This window comes from Aquarana catesbeiana, linkage group LG06 (genome assembly GCF_042186555.1).
Source record: "Aquarana catesbeiana isolate 2022-GZ linkage group LG06, ASM4218655v1, whole genome shotgun sequence".
NCBI lineage: Eukaryota > Metazoa > Chordata > Amphibia > Anura > Ranidae > Aquarana > Aquarana catesbeiana.
Window position 1 is genome coordinate 149,341,857 of NC_133329.1, and position 25,918 is coordinate 149,367,774.

Here is a 25,918-nt window from a genome sequence, read left to right on the forward strand (position 1 = left end):
CTCCCCTACATGGATGTGCTCTCACTACACGACTGTATATAAGGGATGAAGGCCCAGAGACAGGTCCAGGATACATGAGATAGATTAGAAGGGATGGAGGCCCAGAGACATGTCCAGGGTACACGGAGGATACATGAGATAGATTAGAAGGGATGCAGGCCCAGAGACATGTCCAGGGTACACAGAGAATACATGAGATAGATTAGAAGGGATGGATGACCAGAGACATTTCCAGGGTACACAGAAGACACATGAGTTGGATTAGAAGGGACGGAGGCCTCCTCTGTGTACCCTGGACATGTCTCTGGGCCTCCATCCCTTTTAATCTTACAGTGCAAGGGGGAACTTTGTGAACCCTGATGTAAAAGGGAACACTGATGTAAAGGGCAATGCTGCAGACTCTGATGTAGTTAGGAACCCCTTACATCAGAGTTCCTCTTTAGATCATGCTCTGCATCATTTTTCTTTACATCTGAGTTACTTTGCACTGCAAGGGGGAATCCTGCAGACTCTGATGTAAAGGGAAATGCCGGTAACTCTGATGTGGGGGGGGGGGGCTCTGCTGACCGGAGACTACCTTCCACAGAGTGATCGAGCAGGACGGTGAGGTTGGCACACACAGGGGCAGGGAGGTGAGTTTGGCACACACAGGGTGATCAGGTTCCTGTTCTTAGTGGAGGTGGGTTCCCTGTCCCCAGGTGAGATAGGATCCCAGTCCCCGGGTGAGAAGGGGTCCCAGTCCCCAGGGAAAATGGGTGTCCCTGTCCACAGGTAAGTGGCCTAGAGGGTCCTAAGTCCTCAGGGGAGATGGAGTGGGGTATGGGATGGTGTGGGGGATATACCACTTGGTGACTTGGTCACTCACCATGACCAAGTATGTAGGGCTCTCATTTATGGTCACCTGGGCTCCCTCCAGCAGCAGCATGGATGGGTGATCAGCATATTCCCAGGGAGCACAGCTACGGCTTGACATGCTCTATCTAAAGCACACTTGTCAAAAGAACAAAGAGTAAACAGAGATAAACTGTATGTCATTTTAATAGATTGCAAGCTCTTGGGAACGGGATCTCTGATGGGCTTTCTTAAACTGCAGTGTAGGTCACTTACACATACATAGCTATTCAGGGCCCCGCCCCCCTCTGGAAGCACAGACCTTGGCCCTCCCGCTGGCACCGCTGTGTCAATCCAAGCTTCCCTGACAAATACACTGCTTATGCATGGCGCTTGCCCCCTTTCTCTAGAGCAGCCTAGGGGTGTGTTGGGGGCAGGGCTGGATGCGGTGTTGCCGCTGACGTTATTAAGCCAGCGGAGTTCTTCCTTACGTCAGTGTTCCCTGTGGAGTTCTCTCTTACGTCAGCGTTCTCTTTCCGCGCACTCCCGTGGCTTGCCTCTCGTCGAAAAATGCATACGACGAACTGCGCATGCCCAGTGGATACGTCACGCCACAGAGAGCGAGGCAGAATCTCACATTTAAAGCGGAGGTTCACACAAAAATTGAACCTCCGCTTTTCGTAACCGACCCCTCCTGTGACACATTTGGCACCATTCAGGGAGGAGGGGGGTGCAGATACCTGTCTAAGACAGGTATTTGCACCTACTTCCGGCGTAGACTCCACGGGAGTCTACGCCCCCTCCCGTCCCTACCCCCCGTGCTGTCTGCTGGGACACACACAGGTCCCAAAGACAGCGGGGACCAGTAAGGAAGCGCAGCGCAACTGGTGCATGTGCAGTAGGGAACCAGGAAGTGAAGCCGCAACGCTTCACTTCCTGATTCCCTTACAGAGAATGGCAGTGGCAGCACCCGAGGACCGAGGGACGATTCAGTCTCGGGTGCCGACATCGCTGGACCCTGGGACAGGAGATATGTGTATATATATATATATATATATATATCTCCGGAGATATGAGCCCTCAAAGTCATCCGACCGGTAGACGCCAGAACCTAAGTCTGAATTTTCTGAGTAGCAGAACCGGTTTTACCGCCCTAGGGTTGCCGTCTTTGGGAGATGGTTACGGGCCAACCGTAGGGTTTAGGAACCCCAATGTGGACCACATGTAGTGCATCGTCTCCCCTACAAGTGTGCCAAGTTTGGTGTTCCTAACCCCAACAGCCGAGGAAATATCAGCCCCCCAAGTTGACTGAGTTTCCCATAGACTATAATGTTAAACGTGCGGTTTCTACCGGTTGACCTTTTGGGGTGCCACCGGCCCGCCAAACGTTCCCTGGACCCCAAACTTGGCCAGTGAGTACCTGAAGAGCATCCCCACAGCCTTCCGGTGTCTGTGTATTTTTAAGACCCATAGAACCGGAGAGCGCCACGCACGTCTTTGCCGGTGTTTTGTGAGGGGACCACTGGTCCTCAAAAGTGGATGCCATTCTGTAGAAAAGGCCTGAAATATTCAAATGAGACCTATCGGAGCCTTCCCCGGTGAACCGGGTCCGAGCTACACTGTTTCAAAGTGCCATTTTCCGGTAACCGGAGGGTTCCGGTTGGGGTACCGGACCCTGGTTTGGTGTGGGGGTACCCATAGAGTGTCTCTACATCACCCCCAAGCTTTGTAATTTTGTAACCCATGGTCAGGGAGCACCGGTACCATGAAGACGGTCAACATTGTGGCCCCGGTAAATCCCCGGTAAAAGGTCCCCCGAACCTCCACATTTTTATGAGGTGTAGCTGTGATATCTGGGAAAAAGGGGTGCAAGTTTGGTGTCGCTAGGCCATTCGGTCGTCGAATGGTTGAGCGATAAGTGAAATCCGTCACAATTTTGCCTGGTTTCCCCATAGACTCCCATGTTAAGTGAGGGGCCTAGTTTGGGGAGTCGGTACTGGCCTTCCTTCGGTTCTCTGGACCCGAAATTTCTTGCACGTATAGTCATGGCTCTCCCCTACAAGTGTGCCATATTTGGTGGGATTTGACCCAGTGGGTCCCCAGAAACCGGAGCTCAAATTCGCCCATTTTTTCCCCCAGGCGGAAAAATGAAGCGAGTGGCCCACTTTGGGGAGTCGGTACCGGCTGCCCTTTGGTTCCCTGGACCCAAAATTTCTTCCACCTGCAGCCATGGGTCTTCCCTATAAGTGTGCCAAGTTTGGTGGGTTTTCATGGAGTGGGTCCCCAGATACAGGAGCTCAAAATATCTCCTGAGCCTCTCCTACACTTTTCTTTCTGCCAGCGGAAAAATGAAGCAAGCGGCTCATTTTCGGGAGTCGTACCGGCTGCCGTTCGGTTCCCTGGACCCAAACTTTCTACCACATACAGCCATGGGTGTTCCCTAAAAGTGTGCCAAGTTTGGTGGGTTTTCACTGAGTGGGTCCCCGGGAATCGGAGCTCAAAGTATCTCCTCTAGCCTCTCCTACACTGTGCCTCTCCACTGTTTTCTGTGACTCTCGTCGGAAAATGCATCCGACGAACTGCGCATGTGCAGTCTTACGTCATGCCAGCTGATAGGGGAATCAGCTGGTATGACGTAGTGGATGCATTATTCGACGGGAGGCACTAATCGACAAGACACCGGCTGAGATTCAAACCCGTCTATACGCACAGTGGGCATTTGCCCAGCTCTTCTGAGTGTCTTTCTCATGGCAGGAGAAAAGCAGCATTAAAAAGCCCTCCTAAAGCTGTGTTTTAAATACATTTAGACACGTCAAGAGTTTCTTGTTTAGAAAAACAAGATGTCAGGTTAGTAAAACAGCAAAATCAGAACCGATGCAATCATACAGTTTGCAATGTACATAGATTTGCAAAAAAAAAAAAAAAAAAAAAAAAAAAAAAAAAAAAAAAAAAGGGGATAAAAGGAGTATTCCTAAACTTTGGTTTCATTTTTACTGTGAAATTGTGTGAATGCATCATTGCAGTGCGTGTTATCTCATTTAATGAGTTTACCAAAAATGTAAACATAGCAGAATATACAGCCTCTTGCTACATATCTATGCTCCATGTCATGCTGAATAAACTAAAAAATGAATGTATCTTAAATAAAAAAAAAAAACACTATCTTTAGATAGATTTTTACTCCAAAAGCATTTAATTAAAATGAATTTGGTAAAAAATAATAAATAAATAAAAAAAATCTGATTTAAATTGAAAGAAAAAAAAAAAAAAAAAAAAAAAATAAGATTTTATTGATTTTTTTTTTTTTAAATATTGATTTTTATCCACCCTGCTCTAAATGCCTGTGTGCATGGACACATTTAATGACAGAAAACAAAAGTCAAAACATCTGTAAAATGGGTGTTTTTTAGCTGCAGTGTGCATGAGGCCTTATGAGGTCATCTTTTCAGAAAAATATAAGCGTTACATTTATAGTAGAATAAAGGTAAAAGCATACACTATATATAAATAGGTGGGACATACTGCTTTTAGTCAGAATTTTGTCTCAAGTCATTTCCACAAGAAATAAAGTATCCCGCAGCATTACATGCAGATATGCACATCGTGCAGAAAGTCTACCAACAGACGTCTTGAAGCTAGAACTGGATGTACTTCTACTGCTCCGCATGCATAAAGCACAATAATGACACTCATTAATACCAGAGGGAAATCAGCAGAAAAACTAATTTGTTCAACAAGAGAGTTTTAATTTAATTAAGACAAAGCTGAACTTTATGCAAACAGCTGAATACACAGATGCAGTACATACTGTATATTTGAGTGCTTTTACCTGCCAAAGGATTTGTACTCCTTTGCAGCAATCCCAAGATTAACACAGCTCTGCCACACGGAACAATCCTGTCCAGCAGGGGAAGGGACTTGATCTGAAATACTTACCTGCTCTGTGCAGTGGTTTTGCACAGAACGGCCCTGAACCTCCTCTTCTCGGGTCCCCCGCCAGCGCTCCTGGCTCCTCCTCCAGTGACCCGACGAGAAGCCGCTTCCCATAGGGGCACTCGTGCATGCTCGCTCCCAAGCCCGTTGCTGCATCCATTGACACAAAAAGTGGGACTTGGCTCTGCACTCCCCGCTTCCTCGTCACTGGCACTGATTGACAGCAGCGGGAGACAATGGCTCCCGATGCCCCAGCAAAGCCAGCAAGACCCAAAAGTGAGAGAAGAGCTGCAGACATGCACAGTGCTGGATCGAATATGGGCTAAGGTAAGTAAAAGGGGGGGATACTGATGCTTAAAACATTTTTTAATGGAAGGAATGCATTAAGGTAAAAAATGTTTAGGCTTTAGAAATGCTTTAATAGAACAGGCTGAAATGAAAAGCTGATTGACCACAATACACAGCTACACCAGATTTTGACGGGATGACGCGGTGCCTGGACTGTGTGACGTCAGCAGAGCGCGAATTTCAGACCGCTCTCTGCTGAAAACGGGTCACAGGAGTTCAAAACGGGTTGCACTCCTGTGACCCATCGGAGAAGTCCAACCAAACGAGCTCAGGCTGGACTTCTCCTTTAAAGTGATTGTAAAGCTTGGGTTGTGCTGCAGCACAAAATGTTTTTCACCTTAATGCATAGAATGTATGTGAGGGTTTACAACCCCTTTAAATGAATGCATCATTCACTCATTAGTTCCAGATCAGCGGATGTCAAGGTTGTTAGATCATTTCATATAATTTTTATTTCATTGAAATACCTCCAAAACAATGCTCTGTTTCAAAAAAAAAAAATTCAAGTACAATGTTGCATGAATAATTGTCAAAGTATCATAGAACTGTAAACTATGTAGCAAGTACATATTAGACATCTTGGGGTTAGGGGCTCCAGTGGGGCTCTGTGACAGAGATGTGTAGATACATCTGGGCATAAAGAGCAGAGTAGGTTTCTGCATAGCTGTGTAAAATACCATGACTTTAGGAGCCTACTTCTGCACCAACACTACATGGCAGGTATCACTAAATGGTGGACCGCGGGCCAGATGTGGACAGAGTCACTGACCCATCCGCACCACAGCGGTTCTGCCATTTAGGGACCGGTTCTACGTCACTGCTGCTCTCATCACAGCACGTCAGTCACAGGACAATGCTAGACAGAGATTGGAGACAAAGCAGCTTTAGATGGTGGGGACTGCTGGAGTTTCCAAGTGTCTCAGCAGGTGATTGGTTGTTAGGATGAAGGGCAGTCCAGCAACCAGTCACCTGCTGGGCCACTTGAAAAGTTAACTCTGGGAGCGCCTGCTCCTGCCCTCCATCCAAAGCTTCTTCGTCTCCCGCTGTCTAGAGCTGCCGTGCCTCCTGGGTTTCACTCTGTGTACCTGAGAAAGGTAGGAGAGTGAAGGGGCAGAGCTGAGGGGGTTACAATGTGAATGGAGGGGAGAGCTATAGGGGCTGAGTGGAGCTGCACTGGTAATGGGGGAACAGAGTTGTAGGGGTCTGTAATGTGAATGGGGGTGAAGAGCTGAGGGGGGCTGAAATGTGAATGGGGTATATAGAGCTGAGGGGGGCTGCAATATGAATGGGGTATATAGAGCTGAGGGGGGGCTGCAATATGAATGGGGTATATAGAGCTGAGGGGGGGGCTGCAATGTGAATGGGGTATATAGAGCTGAGGGGGGGCTGCAATGTGAATGGGGTATATAGAGCTGAGGGGGGGCTGCAATATGAATGGGGTATATAGAGCTGAGGGGGGGCTGCAATATGAATGGGGTATATAGAGCTGAGGGGGGGCTGCAATATGAATGGGGTATATAGAGCTGAGGGGGGCTGCAATATGAATGGGGTATATAGAGCTGAGGGGGGCTGCAATATGAATGGGGTATATAGAGCTGAGGGGGGGGGCTGCAATATGAATGGGGTATATAGAGCTGAGGGGGGGGGGGCTGCAATATGAATGGGGTATATAGAGCTGAGGGGGGGGGCTGCAATATGAATGGGGTATATAGAGCTGAGGGGGGGGCTGCAATATGAATGGGGTATATAGAGCTGAGGGGGGCTGCAATGTGAATGGGGGGGGTGTGGCATGTGAGGGGGGGGGGCAGAGGACACCACTGTCAAGGGAAAACTGATGTAAAGGGGGACTGAGGAAACTGATGTAAAAACAAGATTGTGATTTCAGAGGAGGGGGCTGTGATGTGAATAATCGGAGTCATCACACAAAAAGGCGATTCATTCGGACCTCGGCTGGAAGAAAATTTTACGGATCGTACCTCCAGGAATTTTAATTCAATCCCCCTGCTATATGGAATACAATACATCCCCCCTTCCCCGAAACACCAATATTGCTATTGCATCAAACTCATTGTCATGCATTTTGCTAAACACGTGGACAAAATCTATTGCTTGCAGTAGTAATTGCTCCTACCAATGCAATATACAGCTCAATGATTTTTATGTTGATTTTTGTCAACTGAAAAGGGCCCTTAAAAGGGGTTGTAAAGTCAGAAGGTTTTTCCTCTTATTGCATTTGATGCAGTAAGAGAAAAAGACTTCTGTGCAGCCCCCCTAACACTTACCTGAGGTCCCTCTCTGTCCAGTGATGTCCACGGGTGTTTCAGCTTTCCTAGATACTCCCTAATTGGCTGAGGCGCCATTGGCTCCCACTGCTGTCAAAGTCAGCTAGCCAATCAGGAGAGAGAGGAGGCGGGACCGTGTCACCCCCATAGCAAACTGCTTGCTGTGGGCACACTCAACAGGAAGGCGGGTCCAGGAACAACGAAGAGGGACCTGAGGCTAGGAGGATCTGGGCTGCTCTGTGCAAATCCACTGCAAAAGAGCAGTTCATATTGCACTCCTGTGACCAGTTTTCAGGAGAGAGCGGACTGAAGTCCACTCTCTGCTAATGTCACCGGAATCAGTCAAGGCAACGCGTCATCCCGACTTCAGAAGTCTGGATCCACCAGGTGCCTGGACTGATGGCAGTCTGAGCCTCTCAGCGAACCACTGAGACAGCTGCTCCCCGCACCGCCACAGCTCAGCACTCCAGTGAGAGTGTGGAGGAGCAGAGAAGGAGAACTGTTGATTGACAGGCAGCAGCTCTCCTCTTGGGGATCTGTGAGAACCGAGTCATCAGTGGTGTTTGATGGCTCGGTTCTCAGTGAAGAGGCGGTGGGGGACAGATGCAGCATCCACCTAGGTAAGTATGATTAGGGAAAAAAGCGCAAACCCATACTTCTCTTTTAATGCATGTGTCCTGGTGTGAACGGATCCTTTTAGTTTAAAGATTTGGGCAATTTTTCTTATTTATAATATCTCAGTCCCACATGGTATCTACCTTTTTAGTAATAATGAATTTGGCACTGGGTTGAAGAATTGCTACACGATGGGCCATTACGCTTCATGTTTCATAAGCTGTCAGATTGTGCACACTCAGTCATAGTTGAAAAACTCATTACGGTTTGTAATAGCAGAGCAGTCTGAATTTCTAAATATAACCTATTAACAATTATGTCTCCGTTACTGAAGCTAAGAAATTGAAATTAGCTGATCTTCTGAACCAGCCAGCCAGAATAATTTGTCAACTGTCCCTGGCCTGCTTTAAGATCACTGGGAGTCCAAGGAAGTCATGTTGTGCCTAGATCCACTATTACATCACTATAATGAACCTAAAAAGTGCAGAATAGATAGTTGCTTCTGCTGTATGGGAACAGGTTTTTTGCCCCCAAGTACATGTAAACCCCCACCTTGTAAAACAACCTGTTCAGTTAAAATAGAAATAAAAAAGGCAAAACATTTGTATAGAGATAATTGCAAAGCAGAGGGACTGGCAGAAACACCAGGGACTTTACACAAAGGAAGTAATACAAAGAAAACAGGATAGGTTTTCATCAAAGTATATGGTACAGCAGGAAAATATCAGGAATATGAAATGATGGGTTTACTTCTTCTTTAAGACCTCCTCAGCTATGACATGCTAAGGAAAAGCATTGGACAAAGGGGACCTAGCATTTCTAAAACGTCCACCCCTCAAGCTTTGAGGTCCCATTGAAGGGAAGTGTTATTCCACTCGCAAAGGTTTTTTTTTTAGGCTGCACTGGAATTTTTTTTTAATGCACTGGTGCCCAACACATGGACAAAAGTGCTCCAGTCCTTGATCCAGGTCTACACCAATACACAAGCATGTAGGGCCAGGTGGACACTTTTACCACTGCACTATGATTTGGGGGCAGAGCAGTAGCAAGAACCTTTCATACTGTCTGTACTGAGCTCCCGAGGACCTGGTTGTCACACTTGATGGCCAGTCCCACTCTGTGCAAAAGAAGCCCCTGCCTGGTTTGGCCACTGTACATGTACAAGCACAATTGGTCTCAGCTTGGGGGAGGGAGACACCTATCTTCATTTTATCTGCTAGAGCAAGGGTCTCCAAACTTTCTAAACAAAAAGGCCATTTTACTGTCCTTCAAACTTTAGGGGGGCTGGACTGTGGCCAGTGGGAGGAACGGTGCCCCATCGCTGGTGCCAGTGGGAGGAACGGTGCCCCATCGCTGGTGCCAGTGGGCAAGGGTCCTGTGCGAGTTTGATGTGAATTCAGCCTTACGATCTTTATGGCTGAAATCGCATCGCACAGAGTTTGCATGTTTTTTCACTGCAGTGCGGGGTGAACCACATCCGATCTCCGACATCGCACCAGTGTGAACCAGCCTTAAAGCCATACAAAATTTGCTACTAAAGCATTAACCTGCTCCTGTTGCTTCTTTGCTTGGCCAGCAACAGAGTGAAAGGTAATAAAAAGAGAGAGGGGCGCACCGGCCATGTGCATTATCTTTTGTAAAATTTATTGAATAAAAATGATAAAAGAAATAACTCACAAGCAGTTGTAAAACCAAGTGCCGTAAACCTCGAGCAGCAACTAGCAGCACACGGTTGTAGTGATGAGCGAAGCCTTCCAAAGGTCTAAGATGAACATACAGGCCTCACTACCGGCTAGTGAGGCATGTATGTTCATCTTAGACCTTTGGAAGGCTTCGCTCATCACTACAACCGCGTGCTGCTAGTTGCTGCTCGAGGTTTACGGCACTTGGTTTTACAACTGCTTGTGAATTATTTCTTTTATCATTTTTATTCAATAAATTTTACAAAAGATAATGCACATGGCCGCTGCGCCCCTCTCTCTTTTTATTTCTTTGTCTGCTAGGATTCCCCATCCTTGAAGGCAGCAAGGCCTGTGTCGTTTTACCATCCGTCTGGTTGACCACTTGTGCGCAGGAGTCATTTTCTGTTTTTGTACAGAGTGAAAAGTATTGGATATAGGGCTGAAACAACTAATCGATTAATCGACAACTAATCGATTATGAAAATAGTTCTCAACAATTTTCATAATCGATTAATCGGCCAGCCGATTAGTTGGCCTGCATACAGAATGCAATATTTGTTTACACATCAGGAAATACAGTGCAGCACACCATCCGTACATGTCAGTAAGTGCCTGAGAACTTGTGAATGTGTGAGGAGCAATGCCTCATGGAACATGTAGTCCTGATCAGGAAGTGAGTGGGTGTAAAGGCAGAAGTTTTTTACCTTGTTATAGGGGCACACTATACTATAATTTGTAGCTTGCTATTGGGGCACTCTGAAGGCAGGGAGGAGCCAGAAGCATCGGTGAGGAACCCCAGAAGAGAAGAATCTGGGACGCTCTGTGCAAAACCATTACACAGAGCAGGTAAGCATAACATGTTTGTTGTTTTAAAAAAAAATACTTTAAAAAGACTGTACAGGGAAGATCAGAATCTGAACCCAGAGAAGGTGAAGGCTGATAGACTGGAGGTAATAGAAGGCATTACAATTACATTTAAAGTAAGCTTTTACATGGAGGCAAGCCACATTACGTGGGAGCAGGGCATATTACATGCAGGCAGGGCACATTACAAGGAGGCAGGGAACATTACATGCGCCCCGGTGTGAAAGGGGTCCAAATAAAAAATGTTATCTCCTAGTCTGATATTTACCAGATTCAGCCTCCAATAGTATATACAGTATATCTCTTCTGTCTGTTATTCTCAGAGTAGATTCGAGAATTTTCTCCCTAAACATCTAGTTGGTTATTTATATTTACCACTGCACAGAGATTTTTAAGAATACATTTTTTTTAAACTTTACATATTAAAATTATACACGACACTTTTTTTTAAGGTTATTATCCGATTAATCGAAACAATAAATCGGCCAACTAATCGATTATGAAAATAATTGTTAGTTGCAGCCCTAATTGGATGGGGATCACTGAAGGTAAAAATAGTTAAAGGATATCTAAGCCCAAGAACAAAAATGTAATATTGAAGCTCACCACTCCTTAGGCCTCATGCACACTGGACGTTAAAATAACGTTATAAAAACGCCAGTAGCTTTGCAGTGTTTTTCAAGTTTTTTCAACGTTTTTGCAATAGCGTTTTTTAGAGGTTTTTTTTTTCTTCTTTTTTTCAATGGATCAAAAAAATGCTGGTGAGCAACGTTTTCGAGCGTTTAACAGTGTTAGAGCATTTTCACAGCTGAAAAACGTCTCTCAGAAACCACTAGTTTTGGGTTTTTTTTTACTGCTCAAAAACACCACTGCCCAAAACTGCTGATAACAGCCTATGTGTGCATAGACACATAGGATAACATGATGGAGAGTTTAATGACTGTAGAAAAAAAACGTCTACAGCCGAAAACAGCTGCTGTAAAAACGTCCAGTGTGCATGAGGCCTTAGATGTGGTGCTTGCAGAACATTTATTTTTCAGGCTACGAACCTGCATTGATTAAACTGCAGGCATTTCCTGATGGGCTGTCTGGTTTGAAGCGGCAAAAATTGACATACTGAGCCAAAAGAATCTACTTTGAACATTCAAAAACTGAATAGTGATCCAATGATCCTAGAAAGCGCCTGCTTGCGATGTTGGAACGTACTCTGCAGCACCCTGCTCATGTGACAATGCAGAATGCCTGAAGTATATTAATTACATAAATAAAATTTAAAAAATGCCAGTACCAAGAAGGTTCTTATGAACCCCCCGTCCCCAGATTTAAAACTACATTGAAAGTCTTAATGTGACTGGCGAGAGAGAACGGGCAACTAGGGCCTTATACCACCCAGATCAGTATATTTCTAAACCAATAACAAGCTGGAACTGTCCATGGCTTTTCACAGATACCTGCAGTTAGGAACAGATATGTGGCCCTGGACACAGATAGTTCTTATCCATGGACACATATTTGTCAAAAACGGCAGGTAATCACTTCATGTGCAATTACATGCAAACAGTGTTAGCCTGTCATTGATCTGTACAGGTTTCCTGTCCATGGATGATCAGAAACATCTGTCCACACCCAACGCACAAGTACCATGATTTGGGTGGTGTATGGCCCTAATCTCTTGTCTTCGGGAGCACTTATGAATTAGAGACCTCACATTGAGAGAATGTTCTGATTTTAGCACAGTAGTGGGATTTGCTGGATAGCATTAGCATCTCATGGGCTGATTTCTGTTATTGCCTATAACTGCTCTTTAAAACTGATGTGTTTAGGCCTTCAGGGATGCATGCTTTCTAAAATCAAGAGCAATTACCATTCCTGTCTACAGGGTAATAGGCTTAAAATCCACTAACGGTTCTTTAAACTGGTCGATATGAACTCTCAGGAAAGACAGTGGTCTGGATATGGAACAAAATAACAACCCTGATACAAAATCAATTTTCATACTTCAATTACAAGCATGGGAAAAAAAAAAGGGTTTCATCTGCAAATATTATAAAAAGGTAAGAAAAACAAGAGGAACAAGCATTTCTGGAAAAATTTGAGGATTTCTACTTTCAGGCAAACCTGTAGTAAAATGTTAACCCAAAGCTAAAAAAGCTACCAGTATTGCTGGGAATGATAAATAGTAATGGAAAGTGTTTGTTACCTGGAGAAATTGTTGCTCCAGGCCCCCTCCTATAATGCATTGTTGTGAAGACGTGGCCCGGTCATATGATCTCTGCTGAAGGGTGAGATCAGCCAGACAGAACTTTAATGTTTCAGCAGAGATCAACTGATCAAATGTTTATTCTTTATTGATCCATTAGAGCACTGGTTCTCAACCTGGAGGTCGGGACCCCCTTGGGGGTCAAATGACGATTTGCCAGGGGTCACCGAATCCTGGGCTGTTCCGGGGGGCAGAGACTAGCGGTCAGCTGACTGGTGAGGAATGTGAAGTGGGAGGGGCTGGAGGAGACCCTAGCTCCTGATTTCGGCATAGGTGTCACTGCTACGAGACACCACAGAGCCACCACCGCAGTACCGTATGGGGCCAGAGGTGCGGGGGCGATGCTCGGAGACACTCTGAGACACTCGGGAAATGTTGACACTTACGCACGTTACACCCACCCCATCTAGCTGGGAGTGTCTCCAGACCTCTGGCCATACGCGGCAATATACTGTATACACCAGCAGCTTGAGTCCTGCTCGTCATGCGAGACAGTGCTCGCAAATCGAGTCAGGATTTAAAAAAAAACAAAAACATAGCTCGTCTTGCAAAACGCTTGTATACCGCATTATTACTCACTGTAAGACTAAAACAATTCAGATGACTTAAATACAACTAAAACGGTATTTTAGTCAAAAGGCTAGGACTAAAACCCTTCTGTAGTGTAGCAGCCCCCCCCTTTTTACTTACCTGAGCCTGATTGTTCCAACGATGGGGACAAGAAGAGTAGCTCCAGGCGTTGTCTCGGGCCCTCATTGGATAGATTGATAACAGCAGGAGCTATTGGCTCCCAGTGCTGTCAATCAAATCTAGTGACATGGGAGCCAGGGGGCGGAGCCAAGCCCTGTGTCAATAGACGCAGCAGCAGAACTCTGGAGCGCGTCTGCACGAGTGCCCCCATGGAATGCGACTCTCCGTGGGGGTGGGGGGGGGGGCTCGAGAAGAGGAGGAGGAGCCACTCTGTGCATGAGTTTTGTCTCAGACTGTTGCCGGACTGTATGGAGTGGGATCCCTGATTAATCAAAGCACTGTCTGGGTGTTTGGCTGTTGAGATAAGCTTACTGTTATTTAGATCACTGTTAGCTGTCAGATGTTGATTAGCTTACTGTTTATGTTAGCTGTTCATTAGATGCACTGTTAGATGTACTGATGATATCACTATTTAAAGTTTGTATGGTTTAGGATAATGTGATCAAGCATTTATCTGATTTTTTGTGGTATACATTCTGTGTGAAATTTACAATAAAGTTAGTTCAAATTTGCACCTAAGCTATTGTCGTCTAGTTCTTGGGTGCAATTCCCAGCCCCAATACCTGGTTCCTTGTTCCAGAGTGGAGGAAACTGTATCTTGGCAAAGGCACCTAAGTTTTAAAGTTCTACCAGCTAAAACATGGCATTCATGGACAATACACACACCTAGACCCCAATAAATAATTAGGAATATGGTTATAGGTGAAAGCTTTTGAATTTTTTTTTTCATAATGCTCCAAATTTTTGCCTCAGCAAAAATGAAACCTGTGCATTTACCCATGCAAAGCAGCAGGTTTCATTTAGCACCAACCCTTTCAACAACTTTTAGTTACCAAGCCCTGGCCCCTGCTATAGGTTCGGCCACTGTGAGGGTAGAGTAATGCTGGTACTTCCAGTAACTCCCTCCCTGTCCCCCTGCATGACAAACTCCAGAAATTCCAGCGTATAGTCAGAATAACCAAGTGCTGTATTAAGCTAAAGACAGTAATTCCACCAATTGTTTGAGTATTTTCTATTTGTATCACTGAATGTACACCTTTATGAACAAGTTCGTAAAATACAGTATAATTGGCCTGCAACATTTAGTCATTTTAATACACTTGTGCTAGAAGGTTTACGTACCCCTGCCAGGATTTGTACAATGTTTGCCATTTTTAATGCTGAAATACAGCTCATTTACAATATAACAAACCATACCCAGAGAAGCCTCAAAACGTCTGGAACAAAATCACGGAGTAAAAAGACCAAAATTTAATTGTATGATCATAACCACCAACACTATTTTTGGAGAGGAGTCAACAAGGGCTATAAAAAGAGAAGCAAACCATTCTAACTGTAAAGCATGGAGGCGGATTTCTGTTTTGGGGAAGTGTGACCTACACTGTCACAAGGAATGAAAGACAAAGTCCCAGCAAGATTAAAAGCTCACCTGTTGATCCAGGGATTCAAGTAAAAAATAATCTGTGCTTCAGAAACAATATGCAGCACCATTTGCAAAACTGCACTTCTTTAGGTCTTGTAATGTTGATTGTGAGCTCCACCCACTATGAAGCCCAATTTCTGGGTGTTCCCAAGGGGGAGTCTCAGCAAAGCCCAGTAACTACTGCCCACTTTGCTTTGTCCTTCGACAGTCATTGGAAATTTTTCAAACAGGCTTCTGGAATCTAGAAGTATGTAAATGGTCTACAACTATAGCAGTGATGGCGAACCTTGGCACCCCAGATGTTTTGGAACTACATTTCCTATGATGCTCAACTACACTGCAGAGTGCATGCGCATCATTGGAAAATGGTTCCAAAACATCTGGGATGCCAAGGTTCACCATCAGTGACCTATAGCAAAGGCATTATTTAACTTTGGTCAAAGCTGCACAATTTGTTTTTTATCTCTAAAGAAAAAAAAAAGAGAAGGCCCAAAAACTCCCATTACAGCCAGTGTCTCCTGCTCCCTCTACTCTGCTTCCCTTAACTTCCTGTGGGGCAGAGTCACATGGTCCCCCTCTTCTGGAAAATATATATCTATCTCCATTTATCATCTCCAGGATTCCCCCAGTCATTCACAAAATTAGCAGCCACTTTCAATATGGGGTTGCCTGTCAGCATGCAGGACTTTCCTGGGACCATACACAACGGGTACACCATAGGACCCTGGAAGCCAATGAACCACACTGGAAAGTGGGATCAGCAATCAAGGAACTGAGTAAAAGTGCAGGAAGAGCAAACTTTAATCCCCAGTTCACATTGGGGCGATTTGACATGACAAATCGTATGCGAAATCGCAGCCTATTGCCAGCAACGGCACCATCCAAATCGGTGCGACACCAACTTGGCAGCACCAATTTCCAAAAGTAGTACCTGCATTACTTTTGGTTACTTTTGAGGTGATTTCCAATAGACATCTGTGCATGAACCAGCACAGATGTCTTTCAAATCGTCCCTGAACTCACAATAAAATGCGGGTTTGAAATTGTGCCAGAATTTCAAACCCGCCTCCAAAGTGAACATAGGCTGGAATTGGACACAAAAGCAAAGTTCCGAGGTCAGCCACTAAACCATTACCATTTAATATCTCTATAAGCATTGAAATCAGAGACAGGCATCTGGCATTTTCACAAGCTCAGCCAAGGCAACTTCTCAGCAGGGTTTTCTTTTTTAATAAATAAAGGCATATTGTGGATTTCGCAACACCTCCAATTCCTCATGTGAGCTGAGGCTGGTGTCAGGGATGTCTACTCTTTACCTAACAATTGACACTTGGGTGATCCAGTGCACTGCTCTGTACACAAACACGTCCAGGACCTGGATAATGCACACACAATGCAACTCCTCTCTCATGGCTACAATCAGCTAGGTGCAATGATGGTATATAACTAGCAATGAAAGTCTTACTTTGTAATATCAAAGTGCTAGGATAAAAAAAAACTGATTGAGACACACCATGTAAATGATAAGCTGAACACTTACCTGTCCAGTGGGCACCACTGCTATCAAACACTTCCAGTGTGTCGGATACTCATCTCTTGCAAGGCACTGCAGTTACCACCTTCTTGGCCACTACATCATCTGATGGACACTCTGCTTTCAACCCTCAGCAACTGTGTTCTGTGATGATGTAGTGTCCAGGTGATAGGAAGAACACTGCATGGCAGGAACACAATACCCAACAATTCTAGACGTACTGGATACCAGAAGGGAGGGAAGCCTGGACAGGTAAGTATTCAACATATATCTTTACAGAAAGGATATTAAATGTTTTATCCCATATATGCAGTAACATTAACCTGTCCGCTGTGATTCTTAATTACCTATCGTCACAACTGTACACCAAGTGACCCTCCTGGTGATGAAATGTGAGAGCCTATAGTAGAGCTGCACAATTAATCGTTAAAAATCGTGATCTCGATTCAACCCCCCTGACAATCTCTATTGCAGAGTTTGCTGATTCTTTCATATAACAAGTGGAGAGACTTATCTGCTCACTCAGCTGTCAAAAGAAAACATCTGGGCAGTCTGTCAAGTTTTTAACATGAAACACTGTAACTAACTCTTCCTTCTTAGATCAAAAGGGATAAAGTCTGTATGTAAAGAAAAAATCCAGGCAGTCTGCCAAGTTTTTAACAACTGTAAATGCAGGAAGTTTAACCACTTAAAGTCTAAATCTTTTTCTGACACTTCTTTCTTAAGTTAAAATCAATATTTTTTGTTAGAAAAATTACTTGGAACCCCCAAACATTATATATATTTTAGCAGAGACCCTAGGGAATAAAATGTCAATTGCTGTAATATTTTATGTCACACTGTATTTGCCCAGCGGTCTTTCAAACGCAATTTTTTGGGAAAAAATACACTTCAATGAATTAAAAAAAAAACGAAACAGTAAAAAGTTAGCCCAATTTTTTTTGTTTTAGGCCTTATGCACACGAGACGCCGGTGCAAACTCTGCTGAACACGTTTTTAAAAGCTGAAACCGGCGTTTAGAAACGCCCATTTTGCCGCGTTTGCATGCCGCGTCTAGAAGCGTCTGCAGAGCATGACATGACTTTGGGGCCCCATAGTTAGTCCAACCGTGTTAGCACACCAAATTTGGGGTTCCTAGTACCAAGTGGCCCCGAGATATGGGGCCCCAAAGTCGGGTCGCAAAATGTCAAGCACTTTTCTGCAGCAGAGAATGACATTTTGTGACCCGAATTTGGGGCCCCGTATCTCGGGGCCACTTGGTGCTAGGAACCCCAAATTTGGATATGTTATAGTGCTCCAAATTCGGGTTTTGCCTAAAAATGAGACTGTGTACATGGACACATAGAATAACATTGAATGGGTTCAGGGGCAGTTGAAAAAAAAAGTGTCCAACTCCCTCTGAATGCGAGTTTAACAGCGTCTCGTGTGCATGAGGCCTTAATGTGAAAGATGATGTTACGCCATGAGAATCGTGATCTATCTTCTAAGCAAAAAAATCGTGATTCTCATTTTAGCCAGAATCGTGCAGCTCTAGCCTATAGGCACTTGGTGGGTGTCTTGGCACCAATGAATCACAAAAGGTTCACTAGACTAGACTCGCTGCCAGATCAGATCCTCATCGATTTCAAAGCTGGTTCTCTGATCTCTAATCCATTCCTAAAATATACCTTTTTCTGATCGGTACTTCTCTTTGTACATCACCATTACTACTCATCACTGTTACTTTCTGACCACTACTCTCTGCACATTCACTGTTGTCCCTTGTACACCAACACACCATCTTTGCCCCCCAATCACTCCCTGGACATCACATTACTTCTTGCACTTCACCATTGTTCATTGCACTACTCATCACCATCACGCTCTGGACTGCTTGGCAGTGATTCTGCCTGCCCTTTGCCATTTCTCTCCGATCACCACCACTGCTCTTTGCGCACCTTCATTGCTCCCCGCGATCGTCATCACTCTTTCATCACATCGCTCCTTGCGTGTCATGATCACTTCACACACACCATCATCGCCCCCTACACACCATCACTCCCTGTACATCACATTACTTCTTGCACTTCACCCTCACTATGTGGTCACCATCGTTCTTTGACTCCTTATCACCATGCGCACCACCACCGTTCCCCCCGTGTGTCACCATCGCTCTCAGATCACATTGCTGCTAGCACATCACCATCACACTCTGCACTCCTTATCACTAATTCTCCCTGCACATCACCATCCCTCTCTGATCACTACTCTTGGCACATCACCATCCCTCTCTGATCACTACTCTTGGCACATCACCATCCCTCTCTGATCACTACTCTTGGCACATCACCATCCCTCTCTGATCACTACTCTTGGCACATCACCATCCCTCTCTGATCACTACTCTTGGCACATCACCATCCCTCTCTGATCACTACTCTTGGCACATCACCATCACTCTCTGATCACATCGCTACTTGCGCATCATGATTGCCCCTTGCACTACTTATCACCATTGCTCTCTTAACACCATTCTCTTTGTGCGCCACCATAATGTCTTGCACATCACCATCGCCCCCAGATCACCATCGCCCCTTGCACGCTTTATTACCATTGCCCTCCAAATATCACCACTACTCTTTGCCCCTTGCACATCACATTATTTCCTGCACAAAACATCACTTCTTGCACATCACCACTGCTCTTGGATCACCATTGCTCCCTGCACATCTCCATTACTCTGTGCCCACCATGTACATCACCTTCTCCCCATGGCTCCATACACTTTGTACATGACATTCCTCCACACACATCCCCATGTCTCGGATATGACAGTCCGCACCCCCCCGGTGCCCTCCGCTCACCCGCAGACTCGCCGGTGTTGATCCAGTCCGGGTTGGCGATGCTGGCGATGGCGAAGATATCGGCGGCCAGAAACAGACATCCTGAAATAATGGTCAGTTTATCCATATCTCTCCCCCCCCGCCGCTGTCCGCTTTCCTCTCACACGGAGGGGGGAGATCCCTCCGCATACAAGACAAACAACCCAGCGCTGAGGACCGGGCCGGACACTGCCCCGGAACTCGATCCCCCTTCTCCAGAGAGTCCCCCGGAAGTAAACACCACTCATTAGTCCTCTCCTCCCCCCCAACCTGGCTCTCCCGTCACTTTGTTACTACGGAAGCTGACAGCGGCCATGTCTGCCTAGCAACAAACAGCGACCTTCTGCCTAGCAACAAGGAGCGCCGTCTGGGGTTGCTGTGTTCTCCTCCAGCTGCTCAGTTTCAGTTCACACTTGTGTCTTCTCTCCTAGGTGTTATGTGGTGGGGGAGACACCATCAGAGGACTGGAAACTGCTGGATGACAACTAGGATATGGTTTTATACAAAACACTATTAGGGTTGCCACCTTTTCTTCAAGTCAAACCCGAACACTTTAGCAGAGCACAGCAATTTTTTTGAATACATATATTTTGCTAATAAATTTTTTTTTTTTTTTTTTTTTAATTATTATTCTTTATTTAATTTTATAAAAGTACAACAAGCACATACTTCAGGTTAACACAGGCAAGAAAAATAGTCCTTATTGCCAATGAAAAACCCCTTTTACCCCTGAGAACCCCTATCCCGCAGAGTTACAAAAGAGAGAAAAAAGAAAAAAAAAAAGAATATATATAAAACAACAAAAAAACATTATTTACTTATCCCTACTCCCTTTATATTATCTTATAATCTCCTCTACATATCTCCACCATTTTTTAAACAATACCCATTTGAACCACTTATTCCTGGAGTCAATACCATCCACCGACACCATTTCTCTAACCTCTCTAATGCAGCGTACACACGGTTGGACTTTTCGACCGGACTGGTCTGACAGACGCCGACGGACCAAATCTGGCGAACAATCCGATCCTGTGTGGGCTTCACCGGCCCTTCAACGGACCTTTCCATTCGCAAATGTGATGGACTTTAGATTTGGAACATGCTTCAAATCTTTACGTCGTAACTCCACCGGACCCAGAAATCCGCTCGTCTGTATGCTAGTCCGACGGACAAAAACCGACACTAGGGCAGCTATTGGCTACTGGCTATCAACTTCCTTATTTTAGTCCGGTGTACGTCATCACGTACGAATCTGTCAGACTTTGGTGTGATCGTGTGTAGGCAAGTCCGTTCGTTCGAAAGTCCATCGGAAGTCCGTCAAAAGTCAGCTGGAAAGTTTGTCGGACCAGTCCGGTCGAAAAGTCCGGCCGTGTGTACGCGGCATAAGATGTATATTTCATTCACCCTAAATATCCAGTCCCGGATTCTAGGACCCTCCACCTCCTGCCATTTTTTTTTGGTATTAAGCTTTTAGCTGCATTCAGCAAGATGGGAATTATTGAGGAGCTGTATGTTCTAGCAGGGGCGTCTGTCCCCTGGAACAGACATGCCCACGGGTCTTCCGGAATATTTTTCCCTGTAATTTCTTTAATAAGCTGTAAAACTTCCTTCCATAATTTTTTAAATAATGGAACAATCCCACCATAAGTGGGCCATTGTTCCCAATACCCTGCATCCTCTCCAGCACTCGGAGGATTTATCCATTTGAAATTTGCTGATTTTATCTGGTGTCGCATACCACCTTGCCAAACATTTATAATTAGTCTCAATCATTTTAGTGTTAACTGCAGAACTATGTGTCGACTTCAAAATTCTCTCTAAAGTGCTTTTATTACATTGTGACCCCAGTTCCTTTTCCCACTTCTTGATGTAAGGCGGCACTTCCAACCCATCTCTGTCCATTCAAATTTTATATAACGATGATATATTATTTTTTGATTTTTCCCTCAGAAAAAGCTTCTCCAACAGCCTGAGATTTTCTCCATCTCTAATAGGCCCTGAAAGACTATCAACGAAATGATAATTAACATTTCTAATCATATGAAGTTAATAAAAAGAGCTCCCCTTTACATCAGAGTCCACAGAGTTCCCCTTCACTGTACATTTACATAGTTACATAGTAGGCGAGGTTGAAAAAAGACACAAGTCCATCAAGTCCAACCTATGTGTGTGTCAGTATTATATTGTATATCCCTGTATGTTGTGGTCATTCAGGTGATTATCTAATAGTTTTTTGAAGCTATCAATGCTCCCCACTGAGACCACCTCCTGTGGAAGGGAATTCCAGATCCTTGTCGCTCTTACAGTAAAGAACCCTCTACGTAGTTTAAGGTTAAACCTCTTTTCTTCTAATTTTAATGAGTGGCCACGAGTCTTGTTAAACTCTCTTCTGTGAAAAAGTTTTATTTCTATTGTAGGGTCACCAGTACGGTATTTGTATATTGAAATCATATCCCCTCTCAAGCGTCTCTTCTCCAGAGAGAATAAGTTCAGTGCTCGCAAACTTTCCTCATAACTAAGATCCTCCAGACCCTTTATTAGCTTTGTTGCCCTTCTTTGTACTCGCTCCATTGCCAGTACATCCTTCCTGAGGACTGGTGCCCAGAACTGGACAGCATACTCTAGGTGCGGCCAGACCAGAGTCTTGTAGAGTGGGAGAATTATCGTTTTATCTCTGGAGTTGATCCCCTTTTTAATGCATGCCAATATTCTGTATGCTTTGTTAGTAGCAGATTGGCATTGCATGCCATTGCTGAGCCTATCATCTACTAGGACCCCCAGGTCCTTTTCCATCCTAGATTCCCCCAGAGGTTCTCCCCCCAGTGTATAGATTGCATTCATATTTTTGCCACCCAAATGCATTATTTTACATTTTTCTACATTGAACCTCATTTGCCATATAGTTGCACACCCCATTAATTTGTTCAGATCTTTTTGCAAGGTTTCCACATCCTGCGGAGAAGTTATTGCCCTGCTTAGCTTAGTATCGTCTGCAAATACAGAGATTGAACTGTTTATCCCGTCCTCCAGGTCGTTTATGAACAAATTAAATAGGATTGGTCCCAGCACAGAACCCTGGGGAACCCCACTACCCACCCCTGACCATTCCGAGTACTCCCCATTTTTCACCACCCTCTGAACTTGCCCTTGTAGCCAGTTTTCAATCTATGTACTCACCCTATGGTCCATGCCAACTGACCTTATTTTGTACAGTAAACGTTTATGGGGAACTGTGTCAAATGCTTTTGCAAAATCCAGATACACTACGTCTATGGGCCTTCCTTTATCTAGATGGCAACTCACCTCCTTATAGAAGGTTAGTAGATTGGTTTGGCAAGAACGATTCTTCATGAATCCATGCTGATTACTGCTAATGATACCGTTCTCATTACTAAAATCTTGTATAGAGTCCCTTATCATCCCCTCCAAGAGTTTACATACTATTGATGTTAGGCTAACTGGTCTGTAATTCCCAGGGATGTATTTTGGGCCCTTTTTAAATATTGGTGCTACATTGGCTTTTCTCCAATCAGCTGGTACCATTCCAGTCAGTAGACTGTCTGTAAAAATTAGGAACAACGGTCTGGCAATCACTTGACTGAGTTCCCTAAGTACCCTCGGATGCAAGCCATCAGGTCCCAGTAATTTATTAATATTAAGTTTCTCAAGTCTAATTTTAATTCTGTCCTCTGTTAACCATGGAGGTGCTTCCTGTGTTGTGTCATGAGGATAAACACTGCAGTTTTGGTTACTGAAGCCCCCCGATTCACTCGTGAAGACCGAGGAGAAGAATAAATTCAATACCTTCGCCATCTGCCCATCCTTTGTAACCAGATGTCCTTCCTCATTCTTTATGGGGCCAATATGGTCAGTCCTCCCTTTTTTACTGTTTACATACTTAAAGAATTTCTTGGGATTTTTTTTGCTCTCCTCCGCTATGTCTCTTTCATGTTCTATCTTAGCCGTCCTAATTGCACCCTTACATTTCTTGTTGCATTCTTTATAAAGTCTGAGTGCTGAGGATGATCCCTCAACCCGGTATTTTTTGAAGGCCTTCTCCTTTGCTTTTATATGCATTTTTACATTGGAGTTAAGCCATCCAGGACTTTTGCTCGTCCTTTTAAATTTATTACCCAATGGGATACATTGGCTAATGTCCTTATTTAATATGCTCTTAAAGCAAACCCATCTCTCCTTCGTATTCTTTGTTCCTAATATTTTATCCCAATTTATGCCTTTTAGCGAGGTTTGTAGTTTGTAGGGAAGTTGGCTCTTTTGAAATTCAGTGTCTTTGTATTCCCTTTATGTTTCCCATTTGTGTGATTTATACTGAAACTAACTGACCTGTGATCGCTGTTACCTAAATTGCCCCGTATTTCCACATTCGTGATCAGGTCTGTATTGTTGGTAATCAGTAGATCAAGTAATGTTTTATTTCTAGTTGGTGCGTCTACCATCTGACCCATAAAGTTGCCCTGCAAGACATTAACTGGCGAGCCCTAAATGAATGCGCGGTTCCCTCCGCCCAGTCTATGCCTGGATAGTTAAAATCCCCCATTATGATAACACTTCCCATCCTTGCTGCTAATCCAAATTGTGAGATAGGAAATCTGTCTCCACTTCCTCCCTCAGGTTAGGGGGCCTATAGCATACTCCCAGTATTATTTTCCCCTTAGCTTCGTCCCTTTGGAGCTCTGCCCATAAGGATTCCACCTCCTCCCTAGCTCCCTCAGTGATGTCATTTCTCACATTCACTTGTACATTACTCTTGATATATAGGCACACCCCTCCCCCTTTTTTACCCTCTCTATCCTTGCGGTAAAGGGTATACCCTTGAATGTTTGCCAGCCAATCGTGAGAGCTGTTGAACCAGGTTTCTGAAATTCCCACAAAATCCAAATCCTCCTCGTACAACAGTATCTCTAGTTCACCCATCTTGTCCGCCATGCTCCTGGCATTGGGGAACATGCCACATAATTTAGACCGGTCGCATATTGTCCTTGTATTGGGTGTTTCGAGATTGCAACTAGGACTTGCTACCATACTTACCTTGTGTTTTTGTGCTTTGGTCAACCTACCACTAATGCCCCCAATACTACCCTCTGGAATATCTTCCACGCTGACTATCTCTACCTCTGGACCCCCCCCCTCCCCATCGCCTAGTTTAAAAACTCCTCTAACTTTTTGGCCATCTTCATTCCCAGCAGATCTGCACCCTCCTCATTTAGGTGCAGTCCGTCCCTTCTATAGTACCGGTTATCGACTGAGAAGTCGGCCCAGTCCTCCAGGAACCCAAACCCCTCCTTACTACACCAGCTCTTCAGCCACTTATTTATTTCCCTAATCTCCCTCTGCCTTTCTGGTGTGGCTCGATGTACCGGTAGTATTCCTGAGAATACTACCTTGGAGGTCCTTTTCCTCAATTTAGCTCCTAAGTCCCTAAAATCGTTCATCTGCCTCTGACTTTGTCATTGGTGCCAACATGCACCATGACAGCTGGGTCTTCCCCAGCCCCTCCTAGTAATCTGTCCGCAAGATCCATGATGTGCCGAACCCGAACGCCGGGTAGACAACATACTGTTCGGTGCTTCAGGTCTTGGTTACAGATTGCCCTCTCTGTCCTTCTGAGAATTGAGTCCCCTACCACCAGAATTTGTCTTTCCTTTCCCTTCGCTGCCCCCCCCACTCTCACTGGAGGAGTTCTTCCCCCGGCAGCTAGGAGAGTCCCTCAGCTCCAGCAGTGCTGGTCCCTGACTGGTTTCACCAATGTTCACATCTGAACTCGAAGCGTTCCCTCTCATTGTAAGGGGAGACTCTGCAGACTCTGATGTAAGGGAGAACTCTGGGAACTCTAACATAAGGGATGCTCTGGGAACCCTGATTTAAAGGGGAACACTGATAACTCTGATGTACGGAAAGAACTCTGATGTAAGGGGGAACACTGTGGCCTCTGGTGTAAAGGGGAACTCTGATGTAAGGGGCGCTCTGAGAACCCTGATTTACCTTAGTAGACTCACTCAGAGGCAGGAGAGAGAAGGGGGGAGACTTCAGTCACACACAGGGATGGAAGGTGAGCTCACTCACCCCTTGGCAGTCAGCACCTCTCATTCAGATGTATCTGAGGCTGCTGGACTTCAAATTTCCTGCCCCCACTTTCCTTTTCTGAGGCACAGCCCTGGGGATTGGAGTGTGGGCAGACACAGAGGGGTAGGGGCGGGAGGAAGAGAAGCAGATCGAGCCCTCTCTCCTCTTCTGTCTGTGTGTGTGTGTTTAGGGGGGGATTGTTAGTGTTGGCTTTGGGCAGCATGAAAGAGAGTGTAACAGACACACTCAGCTTAGACAACTGCAGCCAGCAACCCTGCTGGGAAGCCATAGTCCAGTGTGAATAATGTGTCCAGGTTTCAGGCAGTCTGAAACCCGGACATATGAAACCAAACCCGAACTGTCCGGGTGAATCCTGGACAGGTGGCAACCCTAAACACTACCCATGAGAATGCATAGCTCCCAACTGTCCCTGATTTCGAGGGACTGT

The 25,918-nt window shown here is 45.1% G+C and overlaps 1 protein-coding gene across 1 annotated transcript in view; it reads right to left on the reverse strand.

Annotated features, from left to right (window-relative positions):
* MOSMO (modulator of smoothened) overlaps positions 1–19,619 on the reverse strand; it is a 105,323-nt gene extending 85,704 nt beyond the window's left edge. Inside the window, exon 1 of the mRNA XM_073591046.1 lies at positions 19,366–19,619. Coding sequence (XP_073447147.1) covers positions 19,366–19,471 — 106 coding nt within the window. The 5' untranslated portion in view covers positions 19,472–19,619. The remainder of the gene's footprint in view (positions 1–19,365) is intronic.
* Between the last annotated feature and the right edge of the window lie 6,299 nt (positions 19,620–25,918).